The sequence below is a fragment of the Lampetra fluviatilis genome, chromosome 3, assembly GCF_964198595.1.
Source record: "Lampetra fluviatilis chromosome 3, kcLamFluv1.1, whole genome shotgun sequence".
Taxonomy (NCBI): domain Eukaryota; kingdom Metazoa; phylum Chordata; class Hyperoartia; order Petromyzontiformes; family Petromyzontidae; genus Lampetra; species Lampetra fluviatilis.
The window spans coordinates 18,502,399-18,526,350 of NC_136277.1; the positions used below are offsets into that span (position 1 = coordinate 18,502,399).

Below are 23,952 nucleotides of genomic sequence, written 5' to 3' on the forward strand. Positions count from 1 at the left end.
ATCATTGCCTCACTTGATGCAGCTAATTCGGCTGTGACGGTCCCACCTGATGACGGAGACTTGTGTTGCCTCCGAAACGTCGTGATCTTTGTTTTATTTTATTTTCATTAATTTTGATGTTTTACCTACGTGACTTACCGAAAAAGAACCTAAGAGTATGCAGATTGCTCTCTGACATGCCCGTGTGCTGGAGTTTTTTACACTTTAGTATATTTTGGTCCGATGGCCCTGATTTTGGTTGGCTTTCTGCCCAAAAAATGTGCATGTGTGGCATGATGTGAGCAGCTCACTTGGGGAAGATCATAAAAACGACATCCAGCAGAAGAAATATTGCCCCCATAATTGTTCATGGCTTGCGACATAATCACATGCATGGCCGCTCATGGGCTGCTCTGAACTGAATGTGGCGATTTCTCCTAAAAAGGACGATGCCCACTTAAAGTGCCCTATATTCCTGGGTCCCAGGCGAGCCGCAGACCATGAACACACATTATCACATTGCGCATGAGGTATGGATACGTGCACGGCGCTCTCATATGCAGACAAGAGGGGGCAGCCTGCAGCCATCACCCACCAACATTGGTGTGGATGCAGCCACACAAAGCACCGGACACCTCTCACAAGGACATTGACACCCTGAAGGGGCACTTGTCTGTGCTCACATCAAAGGCGTGGGGATCGCTAAAACATGGCAAGATCAAGGCAGTGCCGACCGCCGCGGTGAAACTCGCTGGCCCCATAATGCCATGACCGAGGTACAAGTAGGCTTACCTGAGCTACCAGGTAGGACATGCATGAACGCAAGACGCCAGCAACCTGGATGATTATGTTAGCAGTGCATCTCCGCCTGTGGGTGAGCACTCTTCAATGCTTAACTAAATGTGGCCCAATCTTAATTTTTGAGCTTTCGTGACTGCAGGAATTATTCTTTGGTTCTTTCGGTAAAGTCACGTATAAAGATAAAATAATAAATTAAATAATAGTATACTACGACGTTTCGATTGCAACACAAGCAATCATCATCAGGTATAAAAGAAATAGCAACAAAAATCTAACCAGAAAACTATAGACAGACATATAAGCAGACAGACATCATAAATATACACAGAGAGAGAACACGTATCGGCACAAAGAGAGAGGTCGTCTCTGTGACGGGGCCTTAAATATAGAGAGGGGGCGGGGGCGGAGAGAGGGAGGGGGCGGGGGCGGAGAGAGGGAGGGGGCAGAGAAAACATTTGCATGTCTCTGTGTATCTATAGTTTTCTGGTTAGATTTTTGTTGTTATTTCTTTTATACCTGATGATGATTGCTTGTGTTGCAATCGAAACGTCGTAGTATGCTATTATTTAATTTATTATTTTATCTTTATACGTGACTTTACCGAAAGAACCAAAGAATAAATGTGGCCCGTTCATTCAGGAAGGTCTCCATAGAAGAATGGGGAAGAAACAAGAGGATCGAGAGCTCCACAGCTTTGACGAGGCCGATGCTGCACTCGAAGATCCTGGAGTCTTAAATAAAGACATTGCACGCTGTCAAAAGAGCCTGGGGAAAAGGAGTGTGAAGGAGCAGGCCTACAATATACAGCAGAGTATCCAGGAAATAGTCGATCCAAAGGCTTGGAATTGTAAGATCGTCGAAGACTTTTGAGAATTGTCGAGCGTGGAAGAGAAGGGAGAACGTCTGCGATGTGGATAAGGCCTAGTGGAAGGTGAGAGACAAGTGGAGAAAGGGAAAAAAAATAATCGCCTCCTCATCCACCTTCTCTTCTGTCTCCCACTCATCTTTATTGTTGTGCTGATCCTTAAAAAGGTCAGTCCGACTCCTCCGTCAAACGCTAATCTTCTTGAGAGGAAGGAAAATGCTCCTCGTTCAGATTACAAAGGTCAGAAGAGGAAGTTTATCCTGGAGCACCTTTGGCAACTGAGAGAGATTGATTTTCAGCATGTACCTCATCTTAGATAACCTTGTGGATGAGCCTTCAGAGGAAAAGTATAACTCGAGGAAGGACTTAAGAGGAAGGCACTTGTTTTCAAGGAGGTTGAGATCCCATGTTGGCTCTCTCCTTACACTTGATCACATGAAGAAACTTGGGGAAAAGCCATGAAACAGCTAAATATTTTAAAACCAGCAGAGAAGAAACACAAGTTAATATTAGGTCAAGGTGATTGGTTTACTGTAGTCCCGGCAATGGATACCTTAATGGCAATGTGGGCTCTTCCACATTATTATCCTGGATACAAGCAACCGTTCACTGGATAGAGAGGCTAAAAATATCCACAGGGTTGCCACAACTTTTATGAAAGTTTTGACAAATGTGGCTTACATTTCGATTTAAAGCTTTCGTGACTGCAGGGATTCATCTGCAGGGATTTATCTTCTTGGTTCTTTCGGTAAAGTCACGAAAGAACCAAGAAAATGTAGCTTACATGGGGAAGTTCTCCCTTAGGGCATTAAAAAAATTTAAGCACAGGCCAGCAGCAAGCACCTCCATTACAAGTGGCATTGAGAATATTAATGTGGTAGCACAGTTGTCCACAAATCCAGGCGTGGAATTTCTGAACTGGGATCTAGGATCATGGCAGCAGTGGCGTTACGTAGGAAACTATGGCAGAGGAAGGCGAGGCTTGCCAATTTGTTCAAGCCAGCACTAGCCCAAGATGCACCGCTAGAAGGGATGATGACGATGATCAAGACTGACAATAGAGTAGTGGCCAAAGGAGGGAAAACACCTGAGAAGATGACCAATGAGATAATCTCATTTTGCAGAAACTAGATGGATCATTACTCTCCGTGATTGTGAGGGATGGCGATGGCTTGGGGAGGCCTTCATCCAGCAGTAGATGGATCATAACTGACAATTATGATTAGATCGTTTGAGAATAACTTTCATTTCTAAATCAATATTTTTCGTGAGATTCAAAGCTGTTGTTCATAGCTGGCTTATTTATTAGCTTGTTAAAAGAGTTTGCTTGATTAGATGGCTGCTGTGATTTTCTATTCTATTGTGTTGCTTTCCATTACAGACTATATTGTTTTAACGCTGATTTCCAATTTAAATTTTGCTTTGCATTGTTTTATGACATTCATGAATGGATTGTAGCAAAATGGCCAATCACCACAGTAAGCATATTACTTGAGCAGCTGTGTATATAAACCCATAACAGAACTCCACTCAGTAACTATATGCAAAGATTACACTGACTTGTTCCGATGGAGGGTCACATGAGAGTACATTTCGTGACCTCAGAAGACTCCCAAGTAAAACCTTTAAATCTTCGTGTGAAACACAAGGAACAACATCGCGGAGCACCTGAAAGCCGGAGTAACATGTGGCTTTTGTCATCCATCAATGCATCTGGGAGACAACGTCAGCCTTGGTTTGACCGTGCCGCTCTACCAAGTCAGAGTACGGACATCACCTCGATATACGGAACAGATATGGTCCTGAAAAGTTGTCTGGAAAGGGAAATTCAGTACGTCGGACTCTATTTTTACCAAATACTTCCTTGACATAATTGGAGATGCATTCCTTCGGAAAATATATTTATGACACCAAAACATAATAAAATCACAGAAACCAGAAATCCTTTTTAAAGCACATATTTAATGGCAAATCTATTTATACTAGCCTTTTGCCCATCCAAGGACGGGCGTATTGCAGTAAATCTGAAACTTGCAAGTGAAAAGCAGACCGCGACGTGATATTTATTACATCAATTCGTGTGCAATTTGAAGGTTATAATCACTTGTTCATCATGACGTCCTTTTTACTTCTATGTCTCAACAGCGTCACGGAGATCGCGTGACGTGAGGGTTCTGCCTTTGTCGTGAGGGTTGTCAGTTGACGCTGAGGAGGGGGGAGGAGGCGCCTCGCCCCCCATGTGGAGTGACGTCACCCGCTGATTATTATGAATGGAGGGCGTGTCCATTTGGAGGACGTTATCTGTTCATGATTATTAATGAGGGGGGCTGTTCGATGTGGAGTGACGTCACCTGCTCATGATTAGCAATGAGGGGGGTTCTCCATGCGGAGTGACGTCACCCACTCATGATTATGAATGAGGGGTGGGTGTCCATTTGAAGGACGTCACCTGCTCATGAATATTAATGAGGGGGGATGGTTGATGTGGAGTGACGTCACGAGCGTTAAGGACATTCCTGGGTGATTATAGTAAGTATTATGATAACATACTCATAATCCTCAAAATAGGTCGTGAAATGAAAACACTGTCCAGTACTTACATCCAAGGCGTTATGGTCTCTTTTTGCATTTCTGAGAATCACTTGCCCTTAATGGCTTCAGACATCTTGACTTTTACTGAAGTAAGAACATGGAAAATGGAGAAATCCTACCCAGTACAGTGCCGTGACGCTGGCAATGGCCTTCGTTTGTGGTTCACGTCGCGGGAACTTCAACACCCACTTTGACGAAGACGGCGCTTATTTTTTTATGGTTATTGCACACCGAAGTATTAACCAGGATGGCTACTGGAGTCGAACTGTGGAATTCTGTAGCAAGGAGTGAACGCACTGCCATGAGGCCGTATCGCCACCCCAACTAAGATCATCATTTTGAAATACACCGCAAGAGCTGTACACGATCATTTGGAAGTGACCTCTGACATTGGCAGTTGCATACACTATATCATGCTTTCCGTTCACCATCTTCTCATAAACACATTCCTGCGGAGGGAGCTGGTAGGAACGTTGGGTTGCTCGGTCAATGGCCAGGGTCAACGGCGGCGTGGTGTATTCCGCAAATATGCCCCACTGTGAGGGTGGGCACAAGCCGGCGTGAGTAGGTTAAACGTTGAGTTTTATAAGGGCACCACGGGGTGACCAGCCCCTCCCCACCCAGCCCCACCCCTCCCACCCCCCACCCAGCCCCACCCTCCCCACCCAGCCCCTCCCCACCCTCCCCTCTCCACCCATTTTTGGATGCACGACGGACGGACGGACACAATAATCCCCTGTGGGCTGGTGTAACCAGGAGGTTCCTACCAGTACCAGTGTTGTAAGGTGTACTGATATTGTAATCACTTTATTCTTTAAAAAGTGTTCTCTTTGGTTTCTCGTGTTCTGGTTTTGTGCTGTGTAACTCGATTATGAGTTTGTTTCCTATGGTGAAATCAACACATTCAGAAGGTGCGGAGATCTCACGATCAATAACTATTACAAACCCGAGATGACCTTTATGAGTCATAGTCGTCAGAACTACCCGTCCGGTTTCCATTCAGTTTTTTGTGAGTGTGGGGCCATTTAATTTATTTATTTTCACGCGCGCGTGCGTGCGTGTGTGTTGTGCTTTATTTTGTGTTATTGTTAAGAAAACCCCTGCTGGGCGCAGCAAGTGTTTGCGTCACGTCATGCACGCGCCTGCATTGCTGATAACACCAGTGCCAGGCTTCTCCCTTTCCCACTCATGCTCATCCGACTGAGAGATGCGCGTGAACTTGCACCACCTCCTTCAGACAGCGCGCTACAAAAAAACAACGCTGTTGACGTTGTAACGACAGATCGCCTGCTGCTGACTTTTCTCCTCCTGCACGTGCACTTTTAGTGACCTTAGGGGCAAAAATGGCCTTCAGACCAATCAATGGGAGTGTGTGGTTTCACGGGGGAAAGGTTTTGAAAAAAATCGGTGGCCAACACACAAGAGGAACTGCATATAAAATGATCACATTTGCATTGAGGAGGGAACAGTTTTCAAAAGACCGAACGAAACACTTCATGATCTTATAGGGGTAGAAGTGTGGATACACAAATGGTAGGTTAATGCAGCTTTCCAGGGAAGGTGTTTACCGAATTATAATCAATAGATTCAACAATCAGATATCAATATAAACAAATGAAACCAGTATGGGTTTAGAATATGGAGGAGATTCCAGTAATTATTTTTACAGTCACGAAATGAATGAGCAGACAAAACATAAACGTATTCCTTAAAAAACGCATCAGCTGCACGGCAATCTAGGAGTGCATAATTTCAGCAGCATTGATTCAAGACATAGGAACTCTGGCTTAGTTTTGACGTTCAGTTTCTCATCAGCAGAGCCAGGGTTTGCTTTAATCAACGCTGGTGAACTGCCGATTTTAGAGACAATGATTCTCTCTTCATGATATTGGTCCTTGTTCGACACGACATTACGTAACACACAAATTCACACTTTGCGTTGTTTTGTGCTAATCAGAGGTGATAATAGGAACATCTTGGGATAGGTTTTGCAGATTTCCGGTGAGATTGCGGTTCTTTGTGCAGATAAGGGGATGCAGGAAAGTATTGGTCGTTACATAATTCCACGTAAGATAAATCCACTCCTCAAGACCTTATACGATACGCCTCAAACGTGTGTGGCTGGGAGACAGAGTGGTTTGAATATAAAATGCAGCAAAATAATGCGTACAGTGTAAAAAATAAACATCTCAGCATACCCATCTTTTATTTCAAAACCCCGAAAGCTTGAATTATGTAAATAGCATGTATTCCACTTGCAAAGTGCTTTAAAAATAAAATACAATAATTACATCGTGACCCTTTCTACCTCCGCATTTTATTTATTTATTAATGCGACCAGAGTGGATTCAACAAGTGCCCTTTTCCTCGAGCTGGTCAAGCAGCCACAGTGGTGCGGTGTGCAAATTGAACTACCAGACAATTAGTGACTGCTGTCAAATCAGCTATGCATCATTAGTGTGGGAAGGCAGAGGCGAAACCTGCTGATGGAACTGCTGCGGATCCCCCCACCTGCTTCTGCCGGTAACCCGAAATGGACAAACAGAATTGTGTGATGGTATTTAATTGCATTTCCCTGCAGGAGAGTTGTCAAGCAAAAGGTTCCCCACTGGCCTTTACACATTACTCTTCCAATTAAAGGTACAAATTGGGTGCTGTATCTTAGCCTATTAAAATTCCTTAATATTTCATTGTAACTACTCTTTGAATTAAACAAACAGCACAAAAAAGCGAGGCTTTCCAATGACGGACTGAAATACCTCCCGTAGCTGGCTTCATCAACATGCAGATGACTATTTTCTATTGACATTTTTAATGTGTACTTTGTTTCAGATGCATGTTTTAGCCCCTTTGTGTACTATGCATGGTATTGTACTCTTTTGTGTTTTATATGAGACTTGAACATATTGTAACATTTTACTTTTCATGAAAGTCCTTCTTTGTCGTAATGGTATTCATCCTAAAATGAGTATTTGCCTTTTCCATTCATATAAGTGTGCCTCTGCATAAGAATGAATCTGCATGTACATGAATGTGCAGGGGAGTATGCATGCACGTGTATTAATGTGGTACCTCAAATGTGCTCTAAATTACAAATTGCGTCATATGTCTTTGATGCTTTAACATTACGTGATATGACAAATTATGGTGTGATTTACACAAGGCACATTGCTGCAATATCACAAAATATGTTGTTGGTGCCAGTGTTCGATTCATAACACACTTAAGTATTATTTGTATGCAGCAGTAGATGTTTGTTTTATCACTCTACACATTGCACACGCATTCATACATTGACCACACCTATGATTTAAGCATACTCTTTTACAGTGTTTCAACAATTGTGCACACACTTTCACATTTTAAGTGAACGCAATAGTCACTGAAATACTTAACGTTGTAAATGGAGAATGTCACGTGATCGACAATGGCAAAGATAGTTAATTGATTTTTGGCTTACAATTTTTTGTCAATATTATTTGGAAATAATAGATAGTAATTGTAATTTCTGACTGTGATACCTGTAGATATAATGTGAGTAACTAACAGAAAAAATATATGTTCCTAAAAATGCAAAAATAACAAGACAAATCACGCATATTCATATATTCCGGGATGTCTTTTCGAAAAGGTTTTCGTCCTTGATATGACCGTGCACTCTATGCTATGACATATGGATGAGAAATATGGACATTAAATGAAGACAATGAAAGGTGTGCAAAAAATGGAAAACGTGCAGAGGTTCGTGCTTTCAATCACATTGAAGGAGAGAGAAAGAAGAACACGTGGGTTAGAGAATACATGCAGGATAAAGACATTGTATTGACTGTGAAGAAAAGTTATTGCATTTGAGCAGCAACGCATCGCTTGGAGAGGTGGTGGCCGGCAGTCGAGACTAATAATGGAGTGGCAGCCGAGAACGGGAATGCACTCGAGGACATGAACCACGGAGATGGAGCGATGACAATTAACTCGTGTGCAGGTGCTGGGTGGGTTCTGGTGGCTTGGGAATACTTTTATCCAGAAGTGGGTTGATGATTATGGCAGGAGATGATAAATGACATTGTCTTCGAAGAGAAGATATCACGTGGCACCTCACGTGACGACTTCTTTGTGAGGTGTGGGATGTGATGTCACCTGCCTTGGCCAAGGTTTTGTATTTTCTTTAGCCGTTTTTTTTATAACCTAGTTTTGACCAATTTTAATAGGGTCAGTGCATAATATACTGAGGTTTAGTTGATATTGGATTGTCTTCATGAGACGTATCGTGACCCTCCACTACAGAAAGACAAATCAACAGAACTAATCCATTAGACATTTCTGACCATATTTGAAATGCATAAAGACGATGCATAAAAACGTGTTCTTTTCAGTCGAATGTGAAATGTGGCCAGTGGACATCAAAAAGTGTGGAAGCTGTAGGGGGGGAGGTAATCGCTTAGGTAGTGTGAAATATATTAAAATTGAGAAGTGCCAATTTTCACGTGGATTTGGGGCTTAAAGGTGAGTCAGTGGGGACAATGCATTTTTTAAAAATTTAAATAAATGAGTAAAATTTGAAGGAATAAAACAAGTGACGTGTATTCATGTGCATGAGCCTAAATCATAATACATGTAATTGCGCTCCTGATTATTGCATGAGAATGGGAGGAGATTTTGTTCATTCAAATCTCATTAAATTTACTGCACTTAGATTAATACTGTGGGTAAGACTATTGATGCTTAGCGGATATTACATATAAAACGGAATTAGTTTTAACTATGCATGTAACTGTTTTTTATTGTACATTTATATTTTAGGAAACTGTACAATTAAATCACAATACCATTTCCACCTGGTTAATATATTTAAATATATATAAACAACGATTTGTTCACGGATAAACATACCTTGTTTAAACAGTGCACACTGTACAGCTATTTATGCTTTTAATAAAGTGCAACCTTCTTATACACACACACACTGCATATTACTTGTGTGATCTTGATTGTGTATGTGCATATGATTTTGACTGCAAGCATATGAATGTGATACAGTATATATTTAAACTTTTGTGAGCCAGTATATGTATGTCTCTATGTATATATGCGGAACTTTTTTCGCACCTTACGTAGCCAACCGTGCTTATTGGGGTGCGGGGGGAAGGACAACAAACGAATTACAAAAAAGTACTTTGAAAGAAAATCTAAATTTAAAAGTGCATAGCTCCAGCGGCTTCCTAATATTGGAAGGAAGCACATTCCAGACGGCCGCAGAAGCGCATCTGAAAGCGCGCGACGCAGCGACCGCCTTTGTCCGATGGCTCGCAGCCAAAAGCCGCTGCGAGGATGACCGAAGTTCGCGTGATGGTTTATGCTCCTTGACGAGAGCAGCAAGGTATTGTGGTTCATTTGTGACATGAGTGCGTGCCGTCTGTGTGTGGTGAGTAGGCAGTTTGGGTTTTTAGCACACCAAATGTGGTCATTTAATGAACAATACAATTATTTTAGAGGTGTTTTATATATGGTATAAAAACTGTCATGGTGGATAGTAGGAGTGCACAGTTGGTTCAGAACAGATGATTGTATCGAATGAGCATCGGTTGGAATGTGACCCAATCAGCATCGAGTGATATGCTTAACAGCTGATGAGTATATACTTGATCCTTTAGTTTGTAAATAGTTGATCATGATGTCCAGCGCTGCTTGTACATCCTGCAAGGCTAAAGTTAAACTGAAAATATTGAGCAGTGATGACCTGTGACTTACTTCTTTTTGCCACATTGGTAAGTTGTGTTTCACTATTAAGTAGTTTAGTTTTAAAAATCACTTCAACATTATCTCATCTTGACTTAAAGCTTTCATGACTGCAGGAATTCATATTAATTTTTTTCTATCTATGTGGCTTTACAGAAAGACCCAAATAATACTTATCTCATCTGTTTTTGTTTTGTTTTTCAAGAACAATATGTCATCATGGCCAAATCCCTTGTTGTCACCGCACCTCCTGAATGCTTTTTCTGCCTTCCACTAGATCCCGTGGCGGTCATATAGTAAACACGTGACAGCCAAGATCTGCCCTAGCAGTCTCACACCATCTGCTCTTGGGTCTTCCCCATGGTTGCCGGACATGTGGAGACCACTCCAATGACTAAACAACGATTAAAAACGAAACTATTTCTACGTGGCTTTACCAAAAGACCCAAAGAATATAACTATTTCTATGTTATCATCTCAGGCCCACTGTGTATGGCTATTTTTCAGAAGCGACCTGGCCACAAATGATGGGTCAACGAAGTGGCTTATCATGAGGAAATGTATAGCAGTTAGAAAAACATATTTACCATATTTTACATTGCTAATAAGCAATGTATCTATTTATTCATACAACTAAAATTGGTGCTAATTCGCCTCTGAACAAAAGTGCTTCAGTGGTGACTGATGTTTTACTTTGGGACCCATCCCTTGTGTTCTTTGCCGAACATGAAGTTGGCCCAGCCAAGGGATGTCATTGGTCCTTTGTGATTAGCCTTCCACAGTCAGATTACTGGATGGTGTGTTTAGTCACATGACACTTTTGATTTTTCCCTGATTGTATGACAATACCTTAAAAATGTCAATCAGTGCACAGCGCAGGAACCCAATGACCGCTGATGAAGACTACATAGGCGGCGTGTGCCATAACCCATCAGTCAAAGATTGTTGGGGGAAGAAAAACCTTTGATGTCTAATGCAGGACCATTCTACTCCTGTTTGATTTTTTTTACGTGCATTTAAATGCACGTCTGAAACTCTTGGCCATGCATTGCATATATGTCTTTGTGCGTGTTCCCTTACGCTTAAGTATGCGCGTGGGACTTCTGTGCATCCACAAACACCTCCACAGTGCTGCCGCGGTTCCAGCAGCATCCCGCGTCTCAGACGGTGCAGGAGGGCAGAGTGGCGCGTTTCCAGTGTCGGATCCGAGGCCTGCCGGAGCCGAGCATCCGCTGGGAGAAAAACCGTGCACCCATCGTCACCGACGCCAGGTGCGAGAGGGACATGCGGGCATGCGCCACTCACAAAGCTGCACGGCCGCGTCCCAGAGCACCCAATTACACCCACTGATCAAACATTGTCGCTAAATGTTATTGCACTGCAGTATTATTGCCTCTGATCAACTCACCTTGAATATATATATTTTTTTATTTTTTATTTTACCAGGTAAGGCCCACTGAGCGAACTGGCCACAAACGATAGCTCAACGAAGTGGCTTATCACGTGGAAATGTAAAGCAGCCAAATACTCTTAAACACACGTTTCTACATGTGGAGGGAAAAACCGGAGGATCTGGAGAAAAATCCACGCAACCACGGGGGAGAAAATGCAAACTCCAAATATACAGGCGGCAGGGTCAGGATGGAATCCATAACCTGTATGCCAGGCGTGGCAACTACCATCTCGCTACCGTGGCACCCTGATCTCATTGGTTTCGTGGAAGCTGGTTACAAGCACACCTTATATAAGCACAGTTATATTATAAGTGGCCTAACATTGCATTACATTGGTGGGGGGGGGGAAGGCAAAGGGCAAAAACTTTGCATGTTAGCGCACCTGGATGTTTACCGTATTAGGATGAGTGATGACCATGACTTGCTGGGTGGTGCAGGAGAGGGGCCACAAAGGTGAGGAAATGACAGTTGAGTGCCACCCTGTCATATATGTGTGGGTTCTAAGTTTCGGTTTATTTCATGTATTACACCGTGGTCCCGTTTAGCCAGTTGCTTGGCCATTTTACATGGGAGATCCGTGGTGTGAAGGAAACACGCGAGTCAAAAGCAGTACAAGCGTAAAATGAGAAGTTAAGGCGAGGTGCACGTAAGCTCTGTTTCTACGTCTAACGGTGACATAAACACACGCAAGTCGAAATACACAGTGCACACACACGTGGGAGCAAGAAGCTCTAGAAGAAGTGAGGTATAGGTGCAAGTATGCTCGATGTTTTGGTTTAATAGGGAAGTCAAGAGGGGGAGTGAAGGGAGGGAAACCAAGCTGTCGGTGAGCCGCAACGGGTATTCCAGAAACGCGGAGCAGCAATGCCGGAAACACTTTGTTACAAAACAAAGTTTCAGCAAATTGAATTTTTAGTAGGAATAAGGAGGCACTTCTGAGACCACGGGAGGGAGTTAGAGGGACTCAGTGGTCCTTTAGGTAATTGGTGGATTTGTTTAAGAAAGAGGAACCTTTAGGACGAAGACAGCCCACTGATGCTCTCTCTGGATATCCAGGGGGGAACAGATTTGAATTAATGTACAGGTTGCAATGATGAGTTCTACAGGGGGCGTCAAGGGCCAAATGGAGAGTGGAATGGTCTAATGGAATGTTGATCATTGTGGGTCTTGAAAGACAGTTTCGAGTCCAGGATAATGGCTCGATGTTGAAAGTTGTCAACTTGCTCAATAAGGTGTGAGTCCAGAGGCACAGTATGCATAAGTGGCGAGACAGGTTTGGAACAGCCCGAGACTAACATCAATTTGGCCGTTTCGGCATTAAGGACTAGTTTTAGAGCATTAAGTTGAAGATTCTCAAAGTCCTGTTGTAAATGCTGTTGTAGCTCCACCATGAAATTTTTGGAGGCCATCAGGGCTGTGTCATCAACAACAAAAAATGTTTAATGTCAAAGTCAGAGATGCCTTTAGATTGTTGACATACTGAGAAAACAGAATAATGCTGAGCACAGAGCCCTGAGGAAATGCCTTAGGAATGGGGCACCTGTGAGATGATGTATTATTGATAGAAAACATTTTAAATCGGTCAGATACGTAGTTGCAAACCCAGTTGATTGCAACATTTAAAATATGTAGCCATTTTAGCCATTACAACATTATAGCATGATCCACAGTGTAAAATACTTTGGACAAGGTTGGCGCAACGATGACAAGATTGAAGACCGTTGAAGTCAAGAGTATCACGGACCAAAGAGGCTGTGCTACATTTGTCTCGAAATCCAGATTACTGAGAATGGAATAGAGCGTATTCTGAGATGAAATTTGTGATTTGTAATTTTAAGGTCTTCTCAAAGACATTGATAAGAGGGGAGAGGATTGAGATAGGGCAGTAATTGTTAGGGTCGTCTGTCATGATAACTTCATGGAGAGGATGCACATTTTAAATATGAATGGTCATTGTTCCCTCTTGAATAAAAGTCTTGCAATTCAGTAAGCTTATCTAGATAAATAATATATATATATTTTAAAAATAATAGCATTTTTATGAGTTTACTCATTGTTCAGTGAAATCAGTCCCTTCTGTGTTTTTTTTTATAGATCAAAGATTGTTTAACCAGGTGAGAACTCAAGAGACCATAATAGTCACATTTGCAAGAGCGAACTGGATCGATAATCTGCCAGTAAGGGGTGATAGTTGCTATGCATAATGCCAATCTAGTAACATTTGGGTAATTCAGAATTCGGAAAAATTTAGGCCCTGACGTCGGCAACACAATGGCCTACTCATACGAATGATATCAGGGGATCGTTAATGTACGCTGTGAAGCAGATGGCGTGCAGTATCACGGTTATTACGCCCGCAGTATTAACCAGGGCGGCCGCTGGATTCGAACCATGTACTTCTGCAACAAGTGGCTAACGCTAGGCTGCGCCACAGTCCGTGTGGCATAGCGAAACATCCTTAACAGGAATGCTCTCTCTTTGCACATAGTTTAATTGCGTGAAAATAGTCACAGTTAAACATTTTCTTATTATTTTTGATTGTGTATTGGGGTTAATAGGTAGCAAATGAGAATTTTTTGCAGATATTAGAATAAATATCCTCTTATTTGCGTATCCTTGATAGACTCTGCCCACTTCTTTAGCGGTGTAAGGTGTCCAAATGTGTGTGTGTTTAACTCTGCGTTATGAGATAGAGAAATTTCCATGTTGGACTCTCACGATGGGCGCTGCATTAACCTTGTGTTAAAGAGTAGCCCCCCAGAGAGAGAAAAAAAATATGTCACAAGGCTACAGTGCATCCAAAGTCACTTCCATACGTCTACTGCCCATATTGTCACATGATAACCAAATTTAGTTTAGTACCCAGAGCAGGAATATTCTGAGTTGAGTGACATCCCAAATATAATATATAGGGATTTTTGTGTGTAGACATTGGTGACAGGCTGAGACTACAAACTCAATGCATTTGATAACCCGCTTTAATTAAGGGTGACTGCCTCGATTCAAAACCCTGAGTCCCGGCAGTGGCAGTTCAGAGCTCTGACACACTATTAACCCCCCATGCGCCAACGCACCAACTCACCGAGCCATTTTTCATGAATCGGTCGTTCCACCGAGCCCAGCTGCTCCATAATTTATGTGCCGCATTAGCTAAGTGTTCTGTCTGCTGTAAAGTTGAGAGTGGATGTGCAAAAGACCTTGTAACATCTTTCCCAATAGCGGGCTATTGTTTAATAGCATCATATTTCACGACGCCTGCACTTACTTAAAAAACGTGGTTCCCAAAGCGTTTTAAATTCCTACGATTTTATTTGTAACAGAAATAGTGCAAACTAGTACCAGAAAACCCACCACGTGATTACAAAGAATCAGAGTAGTGAACATGTTAAGCCTCTACTTAATTTGCAACGAAAAAAATAACGAGTGTAATTAGTGGTGTTGCCAAAAAGCAGATTGGCACAAGACTGCAACGACTCGACTATAAAATATATTTTCTTAAATTGATTGAGCCGGAAATATTTCTGCTTCAAATGGTACTTCAGATATTTGGACAATAATTATTACACGAAGTATTAGTTTTTTGTTGAGGCACCCAACAACTTCACACGTGAATGATACAATTCATGATTTGGCGCATGCAGACATGCCAATTGGTATACAAGAGGTAGCTGAAGAGGCTTAATATTCTTAAAGCACGTGACCGCACATTATTACATTGGATCTTCGGATGTGATGTTTTTCTCTGAGGCCTATATCTGAAATCGAAATTGTGCGGATGATCCGCATTTTCTTCAAAACATCAAATCAGGTGATGAAACAGTTCACAGTTATGATCTAAAAAAAACTAAACATTAAAGTTTCCAGGGAAAATAGCAAGTCTACTTTGAAGAGATGTCAAGTAAAAAAATGGTCTTGAAACTTTGACAAAATCTCTTACATGAACTTTTAAATTCGATATCCTCTTTGAGGAAGAATGAGCAAGATTTCTTGGAGAATAAAAATAATTAGGCCCCCAATGTGGATAATCCTGAATGTGAGGAAAGTGTATCTGTTGTATGTCTGTAGTGTGTAGTACAGATGTTCTTTTGTACAGTTACAATTGATTTCCATCGAGCAAAGGAAAACCTCGGTATCTGTATCTGTTTAACAATTTTCATGTCAAGGCACATGTCATGGCACACGTAATGGCCAACTATTGCAAATTATACAAAAGCACCTTATACATCCACATTACCGCGGACAGTACAGTTTAGTAATGCCTTAGGGAATTAGAATACTGGTGGTGGTAGTCAATGCATCAATCCTACACACGCCTACTGGCAATTTAGGTATGGTCTATTGGGCCGCTCAGCCATCTGTAGAGCATTATAATGTTGATCAATGAATTATATTTTAGCATTTTATTAGAATTTAATACCAAATTACTTTATTTTGCATTGTACACTCTTTACTTCAATTGACAATTATGGTGTCCGTCTTATTTGAGCAGTTCTTCATTCTGGCTACAACTACACCTGCTACTCTTGACTATACTATATTGTAATATGGATGTGTGTATTGTAGAAACTGTGCAGTGCTCGAGTCGTTGGGCTTGATTGCCCCATTAGTTGTTTCCCGGTGTGATGACATCTCAACCCTTCCTTCTCAGTAATCACACTTGATTGCAGATTCTCGCATTGGATGTAGATTTGTTTTATTCCTTCCATTTTCAACCTTTTCCCAAAATTATATTACGGAGCAAGGCCATCGTGATGAGCAAGGTTGCATTGTCTGAACAGGCCCCATAGGTGGCTAATTCATCATGAGATGTATTTACGTTTAAAATAAATGTGTTTTGTTTCATCTTAAAAGCCATGCTCTCATGTTAGCAGGCTACATAATATATTTTACTGACATTAGTCCTGCTATAAGCATTGTGCAGGTTGAAGGTAATGTATTTGTGTTATCAAGGGTGCTTATTTTCTTGCCTTTATAACATTGATCGTCGTATTTAGTCAGTGGTTATTGCAGGTAATAGGAGTTTACCTTTAAAAAAGAACCCATTTTATTTACCAGGTAAAGCTGACAGAGCTGTTTGCTCTCTTTCAGAAGTGACCAAGCCCAAGTGGCCAATATCATCATACGTGGGAATTTCCAGCAGCAGCCAAATAATCTCTCTCTACTTATTGTTTGGAACTATGCTGAATTATGGTGTTTACCCATTGCTCATTTTGGGACTATGGCATCATTTACATACTTCTATTTTTTTACCACGACACCGTTGATTGAGCCTGTGTATGCAGTGAAAGTGATGACGTGTGTTTTTTAATGACGTGTGAAATGTGTAGATTACACTTACCATGCTTTAGGAGCTGCACATTTTAGCCACTAGGGTCAAGGCGAGCACTGGTGAATTGCATAAAAAAATAGGAATCTTGGGGGATTGGTGTGTTCACTTTAATATTCAAGGCTTTAATCCTGCAATACCCATTCCACAAAAAAAAAAAAACTCTTTAACCTTAGCTTTGCTTGCTATTGTGTTGATGACATTATATGGGCACTCACCCGAAAAAGATAAACATCAGAGAATATTCCAAACATATTTTTACAAAGTGCTTTAAGACATTATTAACATTTTAAGCGGACTGGGATTTGTTCTTAAAAGTCAATATAAGGTATTGTATTAAAGTTGACTGTTACACACAATTACAACCCCAATATGGTACTGACATCTAGCAGCAGAAAAATATTTTTCCCATATACTCAGAAATACTTACTATAGGGCATACCTCATATAAGGTTCTTGCTTTGAAGCAATTGACATTGTTACAACAATAGATGACTCACTCGTTAACAAGTATAACCCGTAAAAACAAAGTTTTTCACTATAAATCCTTTATATGCGTGGCGGCTAGAGTCCTCTCGTCCTCTGGCTTGAGATGGCTGCCACCTATGGGTCAGATGATTGCATTGCACCATTAAGCAATTGGTAATTAAATATAATATTTTTGTCCTAAAAAGTGTAAAATTTTGGAAAAAATTTTCACGAACATTAATTGTCACGCACAACGAGTCTGTGTGGAAAATGTCAGCTCGATTGGATCACGGGAAGTGGGTTAAAAAACGACCGAAAGATTTGCACGGTCGTAAGCAAGCAAGCGAACTTAATATAAAGGATTTAAAAATAGGTGTCTTTAGCGACAAACATAACCGGAATTCCAGCATGGTTTGCACGTCAAGATGACAACACCATTATTGCAGTTACTGTACTATGCCTGCAGACTTGTAATTGCTACTAGTTTAAATTAACTGTAAGTGTGGCATACATTTATTGTCCCTTTAGAGTTGGTAACTATCACAGGGCTGTGTGCAGAATATTCTCAAGAATAGTGGTCATCTTCACATGCGAAAACATGCTGGCATCCCTGTTATGTGTTGCTGTTGCAGACAATTTTTTCGTATGTTGCCAATTGTTTGTGGCCTCCATGCATTTTTTTTTATTGCTGTTGAATTTCTTCTTTGTCCTTGAATTTGATTTCACGCATCATGCAAACACGTGAGCAAACATTAACTTACGGCTGATCTTTCCTGAAATAAGTGCAGAGCTATTTTTTTTTAAATCAACCATGGGTGACCCAACTAAGAATATCAAATTATCACACTTAGCCATGCGTTTAGCTTAGCATGAGCGTGAGATTCAGACTCTCAGGGGTGCTGGCTTAATATTCACGTACTCCTTCTGACAGAGCTAACAAGTCCCCTGCACCAAGTGTCTCATTTGGAGAAAAAAAATATTATTATTTTTATTTTCAGTCATTAAAAAGTGAGATCTAGAATGTGTAGGGATTTGAGAAATTACACGGGTATATTTTTTTGGCCGGACGTGTGACACCACAAATAGGTGGTGACTACTTTGCAATGCTCAGTGGCCTTCTGGGAGATGTATGACTGTGAAGATGAGCTTATCATTGCCCAGAAGTCAAACTGCTTGCAGATGAATGGCATTTCACACTAATGGCATTGTCTTATCGTCCCTTATTTTCTCCTGGTCTGCCATCAGGTGCAATTCGTCTGGGCAGTATCAGGCACACGTATAATAAGCGAAGGCATAAAGAATATATGTTAGTGGCTCATAACTCATCTGGAAACTACTTTGGTGCTCATCATGGGCATTATATCTATATGAAACATTCATTCCATAATGTGAAGTTATAAATGGAGTATCAGCGGATACAACACTTTAAACTTAGATGGTAACAAACCATACGTTTTCATCACCCTCCTGCCTCCGCTTATTTTAAAATTGTCCGAATTTGTGAACCAATTATAAATCAGTGAACATCTGTGATGTTCCTGTGAATTAGTGGTGACATTGTTGCTGATCAGTGCGTAAAATGAAATGCAGTGCAGTGCCCCCATTGTGTGTCCACCGTGCTGCTATTCACACAAGTGTCACTTGAATCATTCACTTAACAATCATGCATAATGCATGAAGTTCTGCCTCACTATGAGCGGAGGCTTGATACGTTACTCACAAACTAGCCACCGTAAGGAATATCAACTGATGAGTAAGGCTACATGCATGGAATAATGTTTTGGCTGTAATCGTTTAAACCCTAGTTGGCTGGCACGATGACAAAGAACCCTTGGCTGTGGCATGAGGGCTTGCCTATAAATTGGAAGGTTGCAATTTCAAATATTGGTAGGTAATTAACTTAAAAAATCACCTCTCTCGGGTAGGTACATCGAGGATAATTTTGTTGAATGTTAATAGTTAATATCTACTTTTAACTTCGACAATGTTATTCGTCTCAGAATACCGTACAATACCAAGTATTTTATCAGCTAAGGAAAATAGCCAGTGATGGGCGTCCCATGTGTAATATTTTTAATTTTCTTTACACTTTTGTGCAATACAAATGTTTGTTGGTGTTTCCACGGTCGTAAGAAATTAGTATTGTTCTTATCTGGCAGCCATGTTGTCAGGTTGTTTCACTTTGCGGTTGCTATGGCGACGTGTTTCCCCTTTACGTGGCAACAGGCAGCGATATGCACTTTGGTGCACAGTCGGTGAGGTACACTCTGAAACCAGACAAAGCAGTGCAGATGCCAACAGTTTCCCTATCATTTGCAACAATCAGAGCCTCACTGAGCTATTTGAATGTTAATATCTCCACATTTAGCATGAATTATTGTCGGCATATTTGTGTTCAGTTCAGTGCCTTAACCTGTGTAAGTTACGTACAGCACATAGGCAGAATACATAATTACATCTGCTTAATCCTCATTTTCAAGAATGCGAATATAACCATGACTGTCTACTGAAAAATGATCGTGTACTTGCCAAGCAGAACGAAATTGCTTCCAACCTATAGAAAAAGACCAAAACATCCCACTTGGCTATGTTGAGAAATCCATTCTTTGTCTTTAATTAGGAATAAGTAAGATCTTGGAGAAAAAAAAATACTTAATTATAACTGCTCTATTTTATGAAATGGCTTGTCTTTATGGAAGACTAATTTTTTAATGTTTTATTAATAGGATTCCATTGCTTTACTAGAACACAAAAAAGTAATTACCGGTCTGTGTACAATTTACACATTATCATAATGAAGCTGGTAATGAGCCTTTCCATCTGGATTTATCTTTTGCATCTGTGCTTTGGATAATTTTACGAGTACATATTGTGCTTGGTAGTGTATTGTAACTACTTATGCAATGTAATTACCTACTTATGTCGCAGTGTCTCTAAGATCCATTATATGGCAGATGTGCACTTTGCTAATTCCTTGCATACATTTTCAAAGCCTCCAAAGGGTAATGACAGAGCGTTAAACCAATTATCTTTAAAAAGGTTACTTCAATGATGATGGGACAAAAATAAAAGGCAAGTCCAATCTCTGACAAAAGAATGACACATTTTGAATATGAAACGTGTGCATACATTATTGAAATGCACGCAGGTCTTGTTGCTGTATCGTACTTGATAAGAGCACTTTTTGGAAATCTATCCTGTCTGTGTGTGCTTGTGTGCACACGTGTATACAAGCACCCAATTCTAGACCCAAACATCGCACCTCCTGGCATTACCATACCTCTTAAAGACACTGGTGGAACCATCAACCGCATCAGAACACCAACAGACCGATGTGCACATCTTCATGAATGGAAAATTCAAGACACGCCAAGACTGTGGCCAAGTTCCCACAGCCTTCTTACTAGAATATAATTTCGTGCTTAAAGTCTACAAACGTACTCAAATATTCTGCCAATATTCCCGGTTCTCCTCTACCGTCCATCGATAAATTATGATCCTTGCTTGAACCGTTATGTCTTTTAACAAGAACACCATTTTATTTGTTTATACTATCCAAACACCTTCAAACTATCAACAGTTTGGTGGCAAAATGCTTGTTAACAGTAATGCCCAGTCACAACATAAAACATCTGAAATAATAATAATCATCAGCCATTGTCTATCCACTGCTGGATGGAGGCCTCCCTCATGGTGCAGTGCTGCTACCATTCATCTTCTGCACTTGAATTGATCTCGTCGCTCCATCTCCACGGTGATGGAGCGACGCGTTCTCTACTTTGGCTGCCACTCCATCACCAGTCTCGTCCATTTGCAATGACCCCGTCCAGCGACGTATTCTGCAGGAGCTCATTCACCGTTCGTAATTGTCAATAAGAGTAACACACAACAAGTTTTTGAAACGAAGTTAAATAACCACTGAAGGGTCACCACCTGAAAGCGCAGCAGAATGTTTGTGCCGAGGGCAGTTATTGACAATGGATTGGGATCAAAACGATCAAATAAAGAGTCTTTGTTGCCAGACATGATATGGACTAGAAACATGGAAACTGACAAAGAATATAGATGTAAACCTGAAAAGTGCATGGAAAGACACATGCTTGGACTGACACAGAGAGACAGATAAGGGAACACGTGGATCATGATATATTCATATATCAGAGACAATAAACTCATCAGATGATACAAATCAATGATAGGTTATATCTTATATATAAAGATGAGTGCAGGGAATATGTTTAGAGTATTTGGCTGTTATGTATTTCCACATGATCAGCCACTTCGTTGAGCTATCATTTGTGGCCAGGTCGCTCATGAAAAAGAAGCTAATAGCTCAGTGGGCTTTACCTGGTAAAATAAAATAAAAATGTGACTTAAAACTTTCGTGACTGCAGGTATTCATATTCTCTTGGTTCTTTCGGTAAAGTCAAGTAGATAGAAAAAATAATGATAAAAATAAAGTGATTAAAAAATATCACGATGTTTCGATCGCAACACAAGCGGTCGTCATCAGGAACGTGACTTTACCGAAAGAACCATAGAATAAAAAGAAAAATTGTTAACTTTTATTTGTATGTTTTTAGTGATTTGCTTATCTTTGCTATACTTTGCGCTCCTATCGTGTTTTTGTATTTTCTTGCTGTAGCGTTCTGACCCACCACTACTGGACATCTGTGAAAAAGGGCATTATAGCTCATCGGATTCTCTAATATAAATACATATTCTGAATCTGTTTTAATGACTAGGGCTGCAAATAGCATCGGATTGCAGCCTCGTTATTGCAGACTCTGGCTGTTAAGCTATATGTACTAGAGGACACCTTTGCAAGTCAAATTTGAATGTAACAAAACATATTTTTAAATAACCACCGTAACCCGCGACTCTTGCAAACATTACAGAACGTAAAGAATCATCATTAATGCTCTGGGAAGACACACAACTGTAGTTGGGACAGCGCAGCGGCTCCAGCTCATAAGGTTAAAACAAAGGGGAAATGGGTGAGAGTTAAATCTAAAGAGACCATAGATTGGGTACGGGAACTTAACCAAACACTGCTCAGGATCAGCAGAATTTCTGATAAACATCAGGAAGCATGAGAAATATAATCAGCCAAATACAGTTGAATACTGAAGAGCCTAATCAACGTTAAACTAGGTCAAAACAGCACTAAATATTGAAGTCTAATAAAGCGTCATGGGTGTATGGTATTACAACTGAGTAATAGTGACGTTCATCAATAATTCGTGAAGCTCAGAACATGGGGTACCGTGGAGCATTCTCATGGCTCAGTGTTAATTTCTGAGACTCGTGGAGCCCAAAGGCACACTACATATTCTTGGGTGCATCGATCATTCGCGAGGTTCACAGATCCAAACGAAGGTATACCTACGATTATTAATGTTTATTATTATTTGTTTAGGCTCAATCAGTCAGACTCAGATACCATATTGGTTTTTTAAACACTGTATTCACTCTTTATGTTTTACACTTTTTGAGCCTTTCCTATCCTGTCCCACATGAGTATATGCTTCATCTTTGACCTTACAAATGGAAGGCAATTCAGAATATTATTTTAGAAATTGCAGCTATGGGAGGGGAAATGGCTCTGTCAGTTCATAGTATGCCCAGCATATGAGCAAGTATGTTGTGCCTTTGACATTGGTTCTATCCCTTGAACAAGAATAGAATAGAATTGAGCCTTTCATTTTTTACGCGACTTCATGAATCTTTCCAGGCTAATTGCTCAATTTTCTCAGTGTTGCTTATTAAATTATTAAACTATTTATATACACTCTGACTTGTGGTCACTTAAGTGTCTTTATGGGTTTGCTGAAACATTAGTGTCATGAATCTTAGTAAATGATCATTTATATGAGTATTGCTTATAAATATCGTTTACTATTGATATAATCGCCATTCCCATGTAATTAGCATCTCTATTATAGCTGTTGGTGGAGATTATTGTGATAATATGACATTTCCATGATAATTAATATAACGAATTACAGCTTTTAGTGATGAGCATAACAGTCAAACTATCCAAATGAACATGAATACTATATTACAGTACAACTGCTCTAATGTGGCACCCTAATATTATCTATGGGGTCGCGGGGATCTTTGATTCTCCTATACTTTTGTAAATCCCAAAATAATACAATTTTAATTGGGTTAGATAATAGCAAAAAGTATTCCATCATGGTTATTACATGTACTGAATTGTCTTAGCTGCCTCTACGATCAGTATTTATGACAATACGAAACTACAATTCAGGATCCAGAGTTATCACAGGAGGAAGAAACCCGGATTTTAACCCAGGATCCCTGTGGTGCATATGCACTGCTCTGCCACAGCATGAGTCCGCTGAGCTACCCTGTCACCTCTGTTGTGAATGCACCTTTGCAAGAGGTTCCAGCCACAGCGATTAACCCTGATACTTCTTCACACAACACTCATTTCAATGTTGTTTCTTTCAGACACACAGAACTACCCAGCGGGGTGCTTCACGTCGGTGACGTGCGGCCGAGCGACGCTGGCCTCTACCGCTGCGTGGCCTCCAACACAGCACGGCGACGCACCAGCCCTGAGGCCATCCTCACTGTGCAGCAGGGTATGCCGAGCTGACGAGTGACACCCAGTGCTCTTTAATGCGGGAGCCAGTGGCATAGTAATGGCGATCATCAACATCGTTCACCGAAGGCGTCTTTGCAACATCTCCAATGGCCTCGTG

At 40.9% G+C, this 23,952-nt stretch overlaps 1 protein-coding gene across 1 annotated transcript in view; it reads left to right on the forward strand.

Moving 5' to 3' along the window:
* LOC144953806 (immunoglobulin superfamily DCC subclass member 4-like) overlaps positions 1–23,952 on the forward strand; it is a 336,924-nt gene that overhangs the window by 80,931 nt on the left and 232,041 nt on the right. Inside the window, exons 3-4 of the mRNA XM_078884448.1 lie at positions 11,103–11,244; positions 23,699–23,832. Of these exons, the coding sequence (XP_078740574.1) occupies positions 11,103–11,244; positions 23,699–23,832 (276 nt within the window). The remainder of the gene's footprint in view (positions 1–11,102; positions 11,245–23,698; positions 23,833–23,952) is intronic.